We start from the raw sequence: 15356 nt of genomic DNA, 5'->3' as shown, positions 1-15356 counted from the left end.
TGTTATAACTGAGAGTCTGATACTGAGGGACAGTGTGTGAGAGAGAGTGTTATAACTGAGAGTCTGATACTGAGGGACAGTGTGTGAGAGAGAGTGTTATAACTGAGAGTCTGACACTGAGGGACAGTGTGAGAGAGAGAGTGTTATAACTGTGAGTCTGATACTGAGGGACAGTGTAACAGAGAGAGAGTGATAACTGAGAGTCTGTTACTGAGGGACAGTGTGTGAGAGAGAGTGATATAACTGAGAGTCTGATACTGAGGGACAGTGTGTGAGAGAGAGTGTTATAACTGAGAGTCTGATACTGAGGGACAGTGTGTGAGAGAGAGTGTTATAACTGAGAGTCTGACACTGAGGGACAGTGTGAGAGAGAGAGTGTTATAACTGTGAGTCTGATACTGAGGGACAGTGTAACAGAGAGAGTGTTATAACTGAGAGTCTGATACTGAGGGACAGTGTGTGAGAGAGAGTGTTATAACTGAGAGTCTGATACTGAGGGACAGTGTGTGAGAGAGAGTGTTATAACTGAGAGTCTGATACTGAGGGACAGTGTAACAGAGAGAGTGTTATAACTGAGAGTCTGATACTGAGGGACAGTGTGTGAGAGAGAGTGTTATAACTGAGAGTCTGATACTGAGGGACAGGGTGTGAGAGAGAGAGTGTTATAACTGAGAGTCTGATACTGAGGGACAGTGTAACAGAGAGAGTGTTATAACTGAGAGTCTGATACTGAGGGACAGTGTGAGAGAGAGAGTGTTATAACTGAGACTCTGATACTGAGGGACAGTGTGAGAGAGTGTGTGTTATAACTGAGAGTCTGATACTGAGGGACAGTGTGTGAGAGAGAGTGTTATAACTGAGAGTCTGATACTGAGGGACAGTGTGAGAGAGAGAGTGTTATAACTGAGAGTCTGATACTGAGGGACAGTGTAACAGAGAGAGTGTTATAACTGAGAGTCTGATACTGAGGGACAGTGTGTGAGAGAGAGTGTTATAACTGAGAGTCTGATACTGAGGGACAGTGTGTGAGAGAGTGTTATAACTGAGAGTCTGATACTGAGGGACAGTGTGAGAGAGAGAGTGTTATAACTGAGACTCTGATACTGAGGGACAGTGTGAGAGAGTGTGTGTTATAACTGAGAGTCTGATACTGAGGGACAGTGTGTGAGAGAGAGTGTTATAACTGAGAGTCTGATACTGAGGGACAGTGTGTGAGAGAGTGTTATAACTGAGAGTCTGATACTGAGGGACAGTGTAACAGAGAGAGTGTGTTATAACTGAGAGTCTGATACTGAGGGACTGTGTGTGAGAGAGAGTGTTATAACTGAGAGTCTGATACTGAGGGACAGTGTGTGAGAGAGAGTGTTATAACTGAGAGTCTGATACTGAGGGACAGTGTGTGAGAGAGTGTTATATCTGAGAGTCTGACACTGAGGGACAGTGTGAGAGAGAGAGTGTTATAACTGAGAGCCTGATACTGAGGGTCAGTGTGAGAGAGAGAGTGTTATAACTGAGACTCTGATACTGAGGGACAGTGTGAGAGAGAGAGTGTTATAACTGAGAGTCTGATACTGAGGGACAGTGTGAGAGAGTGTTATAACTGAGAGTCTGATACTGAGGGACAGTGTAACAGAGAGAGTGTTATAACTGAGAGTCTGATACTGAGCGACAGTGTGAGAGAGAGAGTGTTATAACTGAGACTCTGATACTGAGGGACAGTGTAACAGAGAGAGTGTTATAACTGAGACTCTGATACTGAGGGACAGTGTGTGAGAGAGAGTGTTATAACTGAGTGTCTGATACTGAGGGACAGTGTGAGAGAGAGAGAGTGTTATAACTGAGAGTCTGATACTGAGGGACAGTGTGTGAGAGAGTGTTATAACTGAGAGTCTGATACTGAGCGACAGTGTGAGAGAGAGAGTGTTATAACTGAGACTCTGATACTGAGGGACAGTGTAACAGAGAAAGTGTTATAACTGAGACTCTGATACTGAGGGACAGTGTGTGAGAGAGAGTGTTATAACTGAGAGTCTGATACTGAGGGACAGTGTGTGAGAGAGAGAGTGTTATAACTGAGAGTCTGATACTGAGGGACAGTGTGAGAGAGAGAGTGTTATAACTGAGAGTCTGAGACTGAGGGACAGTGTGTGAGAGAGAGTGTTATAACTGAGAGTCTGATACTGAGGGACAGTGTAACAGAGAGAGTGTTATAACTGAGAGTCTGATACTGAGGGACAGTGTGAGAGAGAGTGTTATAACTGAGAGTCTGATACTGAGGGACAGTGTAACAGAGAGAGTGTTATAACTGAGAGTCTGATACTGAGGGACAGTGTGAGAGAGAGTGTTATAACTGAGAGTCTGATACTGAGGGACAGTGTAACAGAGAGAGTGTTATAACTGAGAGTCTGATACTGAGGGACAGTGTAACAGAGAGAGTGTTATAACTGAGAGTCTGACACTGAGGGACAGTGTGTGAGAGAGAGTGTTATAACTGAGAGTCTGATACTGAGGGACAGTGTGAGAGAGAGAGAGTTATAACTGAGAGTCTGATACTGAGGGACAGTGTGTGAGAGTGAGTGTTATAACTGAGAGTCAGATACTGAGGGACAGTGTGAGAGAGAGAGTGTTATAACTGAGAGACTGATACTGAGGGACAGTGTGTGAGAGAGTGTTATAACTGAGAGTCTGATACTGAGGGACAGTGTAACAGAGAGAGTGTTATAACTGAGAGTCTGATACTGAGGGACAGTGTGAGAGAGAGTGTTATAACTGAGAGTCTGATACTGAGGGACAGTGTAACAGAGAGAGTGTTATAACTGAGAGTCTGATACTGAGGGACAGTGTAACAGAGAGAGTGTTATAACTGAGAGTCTGACACTGAGGGACAGTGTGTGAGAGAGAGTGTTATAACTGAGAGTCTGATACTGAGGGACAGTGTGAGAGAGAGAGAGTTATAACTGAGAGTCTGATACTGAGGGACAGTGTGTGAGAGTGAGTGTTATAACTGAGAGTCAGATACTGAGGGACAGTGTGAGAGAGAGAGTGTTATAACTGAGAGACTGATACTGAGGGACAGTGTGTGAGAGAGTGTTATAACTGAGAGTCTGATACTGAGGGACAGTGTGTGAGAGAGAGTGTTATAACTGAGAGACTGATACTGAGGGACAGTGTGTGAGAGAGTGTTATAACTGAGAGTCTGATACTGAGGGACAGTGTGTGAGAGAGAGTGTTATAACTGAGAGTCTGATACTGAGGGACAGTGTGTGAGAGAGAGTGTTATAACTGAGAGTCTGATACTGAGGGACAGTGTGTGAGAGAGAGTGTTATAACTGAGAGTCTGATACTGAGGGACAGTGTGTGAGAGAGAGTGTTATAACTGAGAGTCTGATACTGAGGGACAGTGTGTGACAGAGAGTGTTATAACTGAGAGTCTGATACTGAGAGACAGTGTGTGAGAGAGAGTGTTATAACTGAGAGTCTGATACTGAGGGACAGTGTAACAGAGAGAGTGTTATAACTGAGAGTCTGATACTGAGGGACAGTGTGAGAGAGAGTGTTATAACTGAGAGTCTGATACTGAGCGACAGTGTGAGAGAGAGTGTGTTATAACTGAGAGTCTGATACAGAGGGACAGTGTAACAGAGAGAGTGTTATAACTGAGAGTCTGATACTGAGGGACAGTGTGTGAGAGAGAGTGTTATAACTGAGAGTCTAATACTGAGGGACAGTGTGTGAGAGAGAGTGTTATAACTGAGAGTCTGATACTGAGGGACAGTGTGTGAGAGAGAGTGTTATAACTGAGAGTCTGATACTGAGGGACAGTGTAACAGAGAGAGTGTTATAACTGAGAGTCTGATACTGAGGGACAGTGTGAGAGAGAGTGTTATAACTGAGAGTCTGATACTGAGGGACAGTGTAACAGAGAGAGTGTTATAACTGAGAGTCTGATACTGAGGGACAGTGTGTGAGAGAGTGTGTTATAACTGAGAGTCTGATACTGAGGGACAGTGTAACAGAGAGAGTGTTATAACTGAGAGTCTGATACTGAGGGACAGTGTGAGAGAGAGTGTTATAACTGAGAGTCTGATACTGAGGGACAGTGTAACAGAGAGAGTGTTATAACTGAGAGTCTGATACTGAGGGACAGTGTGAGAGAGAGTGTGTTATAACTGAGAGTCTGATACTGAGGGACAGTGTGTGAGAGAGAGTGTTATAACTGAGAGTCTGATACTGAGGGACAGTGTGTGAGAGAGTGTTATAACTGAGAGTCTGATACTGAGGGACAGTGTGAGAGAGAGAGTGTTATAACTGAGAGTCTGATACTGAGGGACAGTGTGTGAGAGAGAGTGTTATAACTGAGAGTCTGATACTGAGGGACAGTGTGAGAGAGAGTGTTATAACTGAGAGTCTGATACTGAGGGACAGTGTAACAGAGAGAGTGTTATAACTGAGAGTCTGATACTGAGGGACAGTGTGTGAGAGAGAGTGTTATAACTGAGAGTCTGATACTGAGGGACAGTGTGTGAGAGAGAGTGTTATAACTGAGAGTCTGATACTGAGGGACAGTGTGAGAGAGAGAGTGTTATAACTGAGAGTCTGATACTGAGGGACAGTGTGTGAGAGAGAGTGTTATAACTGAGAGTCTGATACTGAGGGACAGTGTGTGAGAGAGAGTGTTATAACTGAGAGTCTGATACTGAGGGACAGTGTAACAGAGAGAGTGTTATAACTGAGAGTCTGATACTGAGGGACAGTGTGAGAGAGAGAGTGTTATAACTGAGAGTCTGATACTGAGGGACAGTGTGTGAGAGAGAGTGTTATAACTGAGAGTCTGATACTGAGGGACAGTGTGTGAGAGAGAGTGTTATAACTGAGAGTCTGATACTGAGGGACAGTGTGAGAGAGAGTGTTATAACTGAGAGTCTGATACTGAGGGACAGTGAGAGAGAGAGTGTTATAACTGAGAGTCTGATACTGAGGGACAGTGTGTGAGAGAGAGTGTTATAACTGAGAGTCTGATACTGAGGGACAGTGTGTGAGAGAGTGTTATAACTGAGAGTCTGATACTGAGGGACAGTGTGAGAGAGAGAGTGTTATAACTGAGAGTCTGATACTGAGGGACAGTGTGAGAGAGAGAGTGTTATAACTGAGAGTCTGATACTGAGGGACAGTGTCAGAGAGAGAGTGTTATAACTGAGAGTCTGATACTGAGGGACAGTGTCAGAGAGAGAGTGTTATAACTGAGAGTCTGATACTGAGGGACAGTGTGTGAGAGAGAGTGTTATAACTGAGAGTCAGATACTGAGGGACAGTGTGTGAGAGAGAGTGTTATAACTGAGAGTCAGATACTGAGGGACAGTGTGTGAGAGAGAGTGTTATAACCGAGAGTCTGATACTGAGGGACAGTGTGAGAGAGAGAGTGTTATAACTGAGAGTCTGATACTGAGGGACAGTGTGTGAGAGAGTGTTATAACTGAGAGTCTGATACTGAGGGACAGTGTGAGAGAGAGAGTGTTATAACTGAGACTCTGATACTGAGGGACAGTGTGAGAGAGAGAGTGTTATAACTGAGAGTCTGATACTGAGGGACAGTGTGAGAGAGAGAATGTTATAACTGAGACTCTGATACTGAGGGACAGTGTAACAGAGAGAGTGTTATAACTGAGACTCTGATACTGAGGGACAGTGTGTGAGAGAGAGTGTTATAACTGAGTGTCTGATACTGAGGGACAGTGTGAGAGAGAGAGAGTGTTATAACTGAGAGTCTGATACTGAGGGACAGTGTGTGAGAGAGTGTTATAACTGAGAGTCTGATACTGAGCGACAGTGTGAGAGAGAGAGTGTTATAACTGAGACTCTGATACTGAGGGACAGTGTAACAGAGAGAGTGTTATAACTGAGACTCTGATACTGAGGGACAGTGTGTGAGAGAGAGTGTTATAACTGAGAGTCTGATACTGAGGGACAGTGTGAGAGAGAGAGAGTGTTATAACTGAGAGTCTGATACTGAGGGACTGTGTGAGAGAGAGAATGTTATAACTGAGAGTCTGACACTGAGGGACAGTGTAACAGAGAGAGTGTTATAACTGAGAGTCTGACACTGAGGGACAGTGTGTGAGAGAGAGTGTTATAACTGAGAGTCTGATACTGAGGGACAGTGTGTGTGAGAGAGTGTTATAACTGAGTCTGATACTGAGGGACAGTGTGTGAGAGAGTGTTATAACTGAGAGTCTGATACTGAGGTACAGTGTGAGAGAGAGAGTGTTATAACTGAGAGTCTGATACTGAGGGACAGTGTGTGAGAGAGAGTGTTATAACTGAGAGTCTGATACTGAGGGACAGTGTGTGAGAGAGTGTTATAACTGAGAGTCTGATACTGAGGGACAGTGTGAGAGAGAGAGTGTTATAACTGAGAGACTGATACTGAGGGACAGTGTGTGAGAGAGTGTTATAACTGAGAGTCTGATACTGAGGGACAGTGTGAGAGAGAGAGTGTTATAACTGAGAGTCTGATACTGAGGGACAGTGTGAGAGAGAGAGTGTTATAACTGAGAGTCTGATACTGAGGGACAGTGTAACAGAGAGAGTGTTATAACTGAGAGTCTGATACTGAGGGACAGTGTGTGAGAGAGAGTGTTATAACTGAGAGTCTGATACTGAGGGACAGTGTGTGAGAGAGAGTGTTATAACTGAGAGTCTGATACTGAGGGACAGTGTGTGAGAGAGTGTGTTATAACTGAGAGTCTGATACTGAGGGACAGTGTGTGAGAGAGAGTGTTATAACTGAGAGTCTGATACTGAGGGACAGTGTGTGAGAGAGAGTGTTATAACTGACAGTGTGATACTGAGGGAAAGTGTGTGAGAGAGTGTTATAACTGAGAGTCTGATACTGAGGGACAGTGTGAGAGAGAGAGTGTTATAACTGAGAGTCTGATACTGAGGGACAGTGTGTGAGAGAGTGTGTTATAACTGAGAGTCTGATACTGAGGGACAGTGTGAGAGAGAGAGTGTTATAACTGAGAGTCTGATACTGAGGGACAGTGTGTGAGAGAGTGTTATAACTGAGAGTCTGATACTGAGGGACAGTGTGAGAGAGAGTGTTATAACTGAGAGTCTGATACTGAGGGACAGTGTGTGAGAGAGTGTTATAACTGAGAGTCTGATACTGAGGGACAGTGTAACAGAGAGAGTGTTATAACTGAGAGTCTGATACTGAGGGACAGTGTGTGAGAGAGAGTGTTATAACTGAGAGTCTGATACTGAGGGACAGTGTGAGAGAGAGAGTGTTATAACTGAGAGTCTGATACTGAGGGACAGTGTGTGAGAGAGAGTGTTATAACTGAGAGTCTGACACTGAGGGACAGTGTAACAGAGAGAGTGTTATATCTGAGAGTCTGATACTGAGGGACAGTGTGTGAGAGAGAGAGTGTTATAACTGAGAGTCTGATACTGAGGGACAGTGTGTGAGAGAGAGTGTTATCACTGAGAGTCTGATACTGAGGGACAGTGTGTGAGAGAGAGTGTTATAACTGAGAGTCTGATACTGAGGGACAGTGTGAGAGAGTGTTATAACTGAGAGTCTGATATTGAGGGACAGTGTGAGAGAGAGAGTGTTATAACTGAGAGTCTGATACTGAGGGACAGTGTGTGTGAGAGAGTGTTATAACTGAGAGTCTGATACTGAGGGACAGTGTGTGAGAGAGAGTGTTATAACTGAGAGTCTGATACTGAGGGACAGTGTGTGACAGAGAGTGTTATAACTGAGAGTCTGACACTGAGGGACAGTGTAACAGAGAGAGTGTTATAACTGAGAGTCTGATACTGAGGGACAGTGTGTGAGAGAGTGTTATAACTGAGAGTCTGATACTGAGGGACAGTGTGTGAGAGAGAGTGTTATAACTGAGAGTCTGATACTGAGGGACAGTGTGTGAGAGAGAGTGTTATAACTGAGAGTCTGATACTGAGGGACAGTGTGTGACAGAGAGTGTTATAACTGAGAGTCTGACACTGAGGGACAGTGTAACAGAGAGAGTGTTATAACTGAGAGTCTGATACTGAGGGACAGTGTGTGAGAGAGTGTTATAACTGAGAGTCTGATACTGAGGGACAGTGTGTGAGAGAGAGTGTTATAACTGAGAGTCTGATACTGAGGGACAGTGTGAGAGAGAGTGTTATAACTGAGAGTCTGATACTGAGGGACAGTGTGAGAGAGAGTGTTATAACTGAGAGTCTGACACTGAGGGACAGTGTGTGAGAGAGAGTGTTATAACTGAGAGTCTGATACTGAGGGACAGTGTGAGAGAGAGTGTTATAACTGAGAGTCTGATACCGAGGGACAGTGTGTGAGAGAGAGTGTTATAACTGAGAGTCTGATACTGAGGGACAGTGTGAGAGAGAGAGTGTTATAACTGAGAGTCTGATAATGAGGGACAGTGTAACAGAGAGAGTGTTATAACTGAGAGTCTGATACTGAGGGACAGTGTGAGAGAGAGAGTGTTATAACTGAGAGTCTGATACTGAGGGACAGTGTGAGAGAGAGAGTGTTATAACTGAGAGTCTGATACTGAGGGACAGTGTGTGAGAGAGTGTTATAACTGAGAGTCTGATACTGAGGGACAGTGTGTGAGAGAGAGTGTTATAACTGAGAGTCTGATACTGAGGGACAGTGTGAGAGAGAGAGAGTTATAACTGAGAGTCTGATACTGAGGGACAGTGTGTGACAGAGAGTGTTATAACTGAGAGTCTGATACTGAGGGACAGTGTGTGAGAGAGTGTTATAACTGAGAGTCTGATACTGAGGGACAGTGTGAGAGAGAGAGTGTTATAACTGAGAGTCTGATACTGAGGGACAGTGTGAGAGAGAGAGAGTTATAACTGAGAGTCTGATACTGAGGGACAGTGTGTGAGAGAGTGTTATAACTGAGAGTCTGATACTGAGGGACAGTGAGAGAGAGAGTGTTATAACTGAGAGTCTGATACTGAGGGACAGTGTGTGAGAGAGAGTGTTATAACTGAGAGTCTGATACTGAGGGACAGTGTGAGAGAGAGAGTGTTATAACTGAGAGTCTGATACTGAGGGACAGTGTAACAGAGAGAGTGTTATAACTGAGAGTCTGACACTGAGGGACAGTGTGTGAGAGAGAGTGTTATAACTGAGAGTCTGACACTGAGGGACAGTGTGTGAGAGAGAGTGTTATAACTGAGAGTCTGATACTGAGGGACAGTGTGAGAGAGAGTGTTCTAACTGAGAGTCTGATACTGAGGGACAGTGTAACAGAGAGAGTGTTATAACTGAGAGTCTGATACTGAGGGACAGTGTGAGAGAGAGAGTGTTATAACCGAGAGTCTGATACTGAGGGACAGTGTGAGAGAGAGTGTTATAACTGAGAGTCTGATACTGAGGGACAGTGTGAGAGAGAGAGTGTTATAACTGAGAGTCTGATACTGAGGGACAGTGTGAGAGAGAGTGTTATAACTGAGAGTCTGATATTGAGGGACAGTGTGAGAGAGAGAGTGTTATAACTGAGAGTCTGATACTGAGGGACAGTGTGTGAGAGAGAGAGTGTTATAACTGAGAGTCTGATACTGAGGGACAGTGTGTGAGAGAGTGTTATAACTGAGAGTCTGATACTGAGGGACAGTGTGAGAGAGAGTGTTATAACTGAGAGTCTGATACTGAGGGACAGTGTGTGAGAGAGAGTGTTATAACTGAGAGTCTGATACTGAGGGACAGTGTGAGAGAGAGAGTGTTATAACTGAGAGTCTGATACTGAGGGACAGTGTGTGAGAGAGAGTGTTATAACTGAGAGTCTGATACTGAGAGACAGTGTGAGAGAGAGAGTGTTATAACTGAGAGTCTGATACTGAGGGACAGTGTGTGAGAGAGAGTGTTATAACTGAGAGTCTGATACTGAGGGACAGTGTGAGAGAGAGAGAGAGTGTTATAACAGAGGGTCTGATACTGAGGGACAGTGTGAGAGAGAGAGTGTTATAACTGAGAGTCTGATACTGAGAGACAGTGTGAGAGAGAGAGTGTTATAACTGAGAGTCTGATACTGAGGGACAGTGTGAGAGAGAGTGTTATAACTGAGAGTCTGATACTGAGGGACAGTGTGAGAGAGAGTGTTATAACTGAGAGTCTGATACTGAGGGACAGTGTGTGAGAGAGAGTGTTTTAACTGAGAGTCTGATACTGAGGGACAGTGTGTGAGAGAGAGTGTTATAACTGAGAGTCTGTTACTGAGGGACAGTGTAACAGAGAGAGTGTTATAACTGAGAGTCTGATACTGAGGGACAGTGTGTGAGAGAGAGTGTTATAACTGAGAGTCTGATACTGAGGGACAGTGTGAGAGAGAGAGTGTTATAACTGAGAGTCTGTTACTGAGGGACAGTGTAACAGAGAGAGTGTTATAACTGAGAGTCTGATACTGAGGGACAGTGTGTGAGAGAGAGTGTTATAACTGAGAGTCTGATACTGAGGGACAGTGTGAGAGAGAGAGTGTTATAACTGAGAGTCTGATACTGAGGGACAGTGTAACAGAGAGAGTGTTATAACTGAGAGTCTGATACTGAGGGACAGTGTGTGAGAGAGAGTGTTATAACTGAGAGTCTGATACTGAGGGACAGTGTGTGAGAGAGAGTGTTATAACTGAGAGTCTGATACTGAGGGACTGTGTGAGAGAGAGAGTGTTATAACTGAGAGTCTGATACTGAGGGACAGTGTGTGAGAGAGAGTGTTATAACTGAGACTCTGATACTGAGGGACAGTGTGAGAGAGAGAGTGTTATAACTGAGAGTCTGATACTGAGGGACAGTGTGAGAGAGAGAGTGTTATAACTGAGAGTCTGATACTGAGGGACAGTGTGAGAGAGAGTGTTATAACTGAGAGTCTGATACTGAGGGACTGTGTGAGAGAGAGAGTGTTATAACTGAGAGTCTGATACTGAGGGACAGTGTGAGAGAGAGAGTGTTATAACTGAGAGTCTGATACTGAGGGACAGTGTAACAGAGAGTTCCCGTGTGTTGAAGCTGCCTGACACCTCCCTCCTCCTCTTATCGCGCAGCCCGGACGTCGAGAGCAAGGTGGCCCTCAAGTACATGACCCCCGTCATCCTGACAGTGTTCGTCTTCGCTCTGTACCTTCACGCCCAGCAAGTCGAATCCACGGCCCGGCTCGACTTCCTCTGGAAGCTGCAGGTAGGCAATTGTGTCCTGAGGCCCCCCACTCCTCGGAGGGAGTGTGGGGGAGAAAGTGCTGAAATTGAAGGAGCGTCGAGATCTTGCGGGTTGTAGGGGGCTGGAGGAGGTTACAGAGATAGGGAGGGGTGTAGGGGGCTGGAGGTGGTTACAGAGATAGGGAGGGTTGTAGGGGGCTGGAGGAGGTTACAGAGATAGGGAGGGGTGTAGGGGGCTGGAGGAGGTTACACAGATAGGGAGGGGTGTAGGGGACTGGAGGAGGTTACAGAGATAGGGAGGGGTGTAGGGGGCTGGAGGAGGTTACAGAGATAGGGAGGGGTGTAGGGGACTGGAGGAGTTTACAGAGATAGGGAGGGTTGTAGGGGCTGGAGGAGGTTACAGAGATGGGGAGGGTGTAGGGGGCTGGAGGAGGTTACAGAGATAGCAAGGGCTGTAGGGGCTGGAGGAGGTTACAGAGATAGGGAGGGGTGTAGGGGCTGGAGGAGGTTACAGAGATAGGGAGGGGTGTAGGGGGCTGGAGATTACAGAGATAGGGAGGGGTTTAGGGGGCTGGAGGAGGTTACAGAGATAGCGAGGGGTGTAGGGGCTGGAGGAGGTTACAGAGATAGGGAGGGGTGTAGGGGACTGGAGGAGTTTACAGAGATAGGGAGGGTTGTAGGGGCTGGAGGAGGTTACAGAGATGGGGAGGGTGTAGGGGGCTGGAGGAGGTTACAGAGATAGCAAGGGCTGTAGGGGCTGGAGGAGGTTACAGAGATAGGGAGGGGTGTAGGGGCTGGAGGAGGTTACAGAGATAGGGAGGGGTGTAGGGGACCGGAGGAGGTTACAGAGGTAGGGAGGGTTGTAGGGAGCTGGAGGAGGATACAGAGATAGGGAGGGGTGTAGGGGGCTGGAGGAGGTTACAGAGATAGGGAGGGTGTAGGGGGTTAGAGGAGGTTACAGAGATAGCGAGGGTTGTAGGGGGCTGGAGGAGGTTACAGAGATGGGGAGGGTGTAGGGGGCTGGAGGAGGTTACAGACATAGCGAGGGGTGTAGGGGCAGGAGGAGGATACAGAGATAGGGAGGGTGTAGGGGGCTGGAGGAGGTTACAGAGTTAGGGAGGGTTGTAGGGAGCTGGAGGAGGTTACAGAGATAGGGAGGCCTGTAGGGAGCTGGAGGAGGTTACAGAGATAGGGAGGGGTGTAGGGGGGCTGGAGGAGGTTACAGAAATAGGGAGGGGTGTCGGGGCTGGAGGAGGTTACAGAGATAGGGAGGGTTGTAGGGGGCTGGAGGAGGTTACAGAGATAGGCAGGGGTGTAGGGGCTTGAGGAGGTTACAGAGATGGGGAGGGTTGTATTGGGCTGGAGGAGGTTACAGAGATAGGGAGGGTGTAGGGGGCTGGAGGAGGTTACAGAGATAGGGAGGGGTGTAGGGGGGCTGGAGAAGGTTACAGAGATGGGGAGGGTTGTCGGGGCTGGAGGAGGTTACAGAGATAGGGATGGGTGTAGGGGTTGGAGGAGGTTACAGAGATAGGGAGGGGTGTAGGGGGGCTGGAGGAGGTTACAGAGATAGGGAGGGTTGTAGGGTGCTGGAGGAGGCTACAGTGATAGGGAGGGTTGTAGGGGCTGGATGAGGTTACAGAGATTGGGAGGGTTGTAGGGGGCTGGAGGAGGTTACAGAGATAGGGAGGGGTCTAGGGAGGCTGGAGGAGGTTACAGAGATAGGGAGGGGTGTAGGGGGCTGGAGGAGGTTACAGAGATAGGGGGGGGGGTGTAGGGGGCTGGAGGATGTTACAGAGATAGGGAGGGTTGTAGGGGGCTGGAGGAGGTTACAGAGTTAGGGAGGGTTGTAGGGGGCTGGAGGAGGTTACAGAGATAGGGAGGGGTGTAGGGGGCTGGAGGAGGTTACAGAGTTAGGGAGGGTTGTAGGGGGCTGGAGGAAGATACAGAGATAGGGAGGGGTGTAGGGGGCTGGAGGAGGTTACAGAGTTAGGGAGGGTTGTAGGGACTTGAACATCGAGCATTACAGAGCAGTACAGGCCCTTCGGCCCTCGATGTTGCGCCGACCTGTGAAACCACTCTAAAGCCCATCTACACTATTCCCTTATCGTCCATATGTCTATCCAATGACCATTTGAATGCCCTTAGTGTTGGCGAGTCCACTACTGTTGCAGGCAGGGCATTCCACGCCCTCACTACTCTCTGAGTAAAGAACCTACCTCTGACATCTGTCCTATATCTATCTCCCCTCAATTTAAAGCTATGTCCCCTCGTGCTGGACATCACCATCCGAGGAAAAAGGCTCTCACTGTCCACCCTATCCAATCCTCTGATCATCTTGTCTGCCTCAATTAAGTCACCTCTTAACCTTCTTCTCTCGAACGAAAACAGCCTCCAGCCTTTCGTCATCAGATTTTCCCTCCATACCCGGCAACATCCTGGTAAATCTCCTCTGCACCCTTTCCAATGCTGCCACATCCTTCCTATAATGCGGCGACCAGAACTGTACGCAATACTCCAAATGCGGCCACACCAGAGTTTTGTACAGCTGCAACATGACCTCATGGCTCCGAAACTCAATCCGTCTACCAATAAAAGCTAACACACCGTACGCCTTCTTAACAACCCTCTCAACCTGAGTGGCAACTTTCAGGGATCTATGTACATGGACACCGAGATCTCTCTGCTCATCCACACTGCCAAGAATCTTACCATTAGCCCAGTACTCTGTCTTCCTGTTATTCCTTCCAAAATGAATCACCTCACACTTTTCTGCATTAAACTCCATCTGCCACCTCTCAGCCCAGCGCTGCAGCTTATCTATGTCCCTCTGTAACTTGTAACATCCTTCCGCACTGTCCACAACTCCACCGACTTTAGTGTCATCTGCAAATTTACTCACCCATCCTTCTACGCCCTCCTCCAGATCATTTATAAAAATGACAAACAGCAGTGGCCCCAAAACAGATCCTTGTGGTACACCACTAGTAACTGGACTCCAGTCTGAACATTTCCCATCAACCACCACCCTTTGTCTTCTTCCAGCTAGCCAATTTCTGATCCAAACTGCTAAATCACCCTGAATCCCATGCCTTTGTATTTTCTGCAGTAGCCTACCATGGGGAACCTTATCAAACGCTTTACTGAAATCCATATACACCACATCAACTGCTTTACCCTCGTCCACCTGTTTGGTCACCTTCTCAAAGAACTCAATAAGGTTTGTGAGGCACGACCTACCCTTCACAAAACCGTGTTGACTATCTCTAATCAAATTATTCCTTTCCAGGTGATTATACATCCTATCTCTTATAAACCTTTCCAAGATTTTGCCCACAACAGAAGTAAGGCTCACTGGTCTATAGTTACCGGGGTTGTCTCTACTCCCCTTCTTGAACAAGGGGACAACATTTGCTATCCTCCAGTCTTCTGGCACTATTCCTGTAGACAAAGATGACTTAAAGATCAAGGCCAAAGGCTCAGCAATCTCCTCCCTAGCTTCCCAGAGAATCCTAGGATAAATCCCATCCGGCCCAGGGGACTTATCTATTTTCAACCTTTCCAGAATTGTTAACACCTCCTCCTTATGAACCTCAAGCCCTTCTAGTCTAGTAGCCTGAATCTCAGTATTCTCCTCGACAACATTGTCTTTTTCCTGTGTGAAAACTGACAAAAAATATTCATTTAGCACCTCTCCTATCTCCTCGGACTCCAAGCACAACTTCCCACTACTGTCCTTGACTGGCCCTACTCTTACCCTAGTCATTAATTTATTCCTGACATATCTATAGAAAGCTTTCGGGTTATCCTTGATCCTACCTGCCAAAGACTTCTCATGTCCCCTCCTGGCTCTTCTTAGCTCTCTCTTTAGGTCCTTCCTAGCTAACTTGTAACTCTCGAGCGCCCTAACTGAACCTTCATGTCTCATCTTTACATAAGCCTCCTTCTTCCTCTTGACAAGTGTTTCGACTGCTTTAGTAAACCACGTTTCCCTCACTCGACCACTTCCTCCCTGCCTGACAGGTACATACTTATCAAGGACATGCAGTAGCTGTACCTTGGACAAGCTCCACATTTCCATTGTGCCCATCCCCTGCAGTTTTCCTCTCCATCCGATGCATCCTAAGTCTTGCCTCATCGCATCATAATTGCCTTTCCCCCAGATATAACTCTTGCCCTGCGGTA

General features: G+C 46.7%; 1 protein-coding gene across 1 annotated transcript in view; it reads left to right on the top strand.

Annotated features, from left to right (window-relative positions):
* Window positions 1-15356, top strand: part of LOC140405322 (adenylate cyclase type 5-like) — a 148939-nt gene that overhangs the window by 48875 nt on the left and 84708 nt on the right. Inside the window, exon 11 of the mRNA XM_072493613.1 lies at window positions 11064-11196. Coding sequence (XP_072349714.1) covers window positions 11064-11196 — 133 coding nt within the window. The remainder of the gene's footprint in view (window positions 1-11063; window positions 11197-15356) is intronic.

The sequence above is a fragment of the Scyliorhinus torazame genome, chromosome X, assembly GCF_047496885.1.
Source record: "Scyliorhinus torazame isolate Kashiwa2021f chromosome X, sScyTor2.1, whole genome shotgun sequence".
In the NCBI taxonomy this organism is placed as follows: Eukaryota; Metazoa; Chordata; class Chondrichthyes; order Carcharhiniformes; family Scyliorhinidae; genus Scyliorhinus; species Scyliorhinus torazame.
The sequence above is the reverse complement of the archived record's forward strand: the minus strand, read 5'-3'. Positions and strand labels throughout refer to the sequence as shown.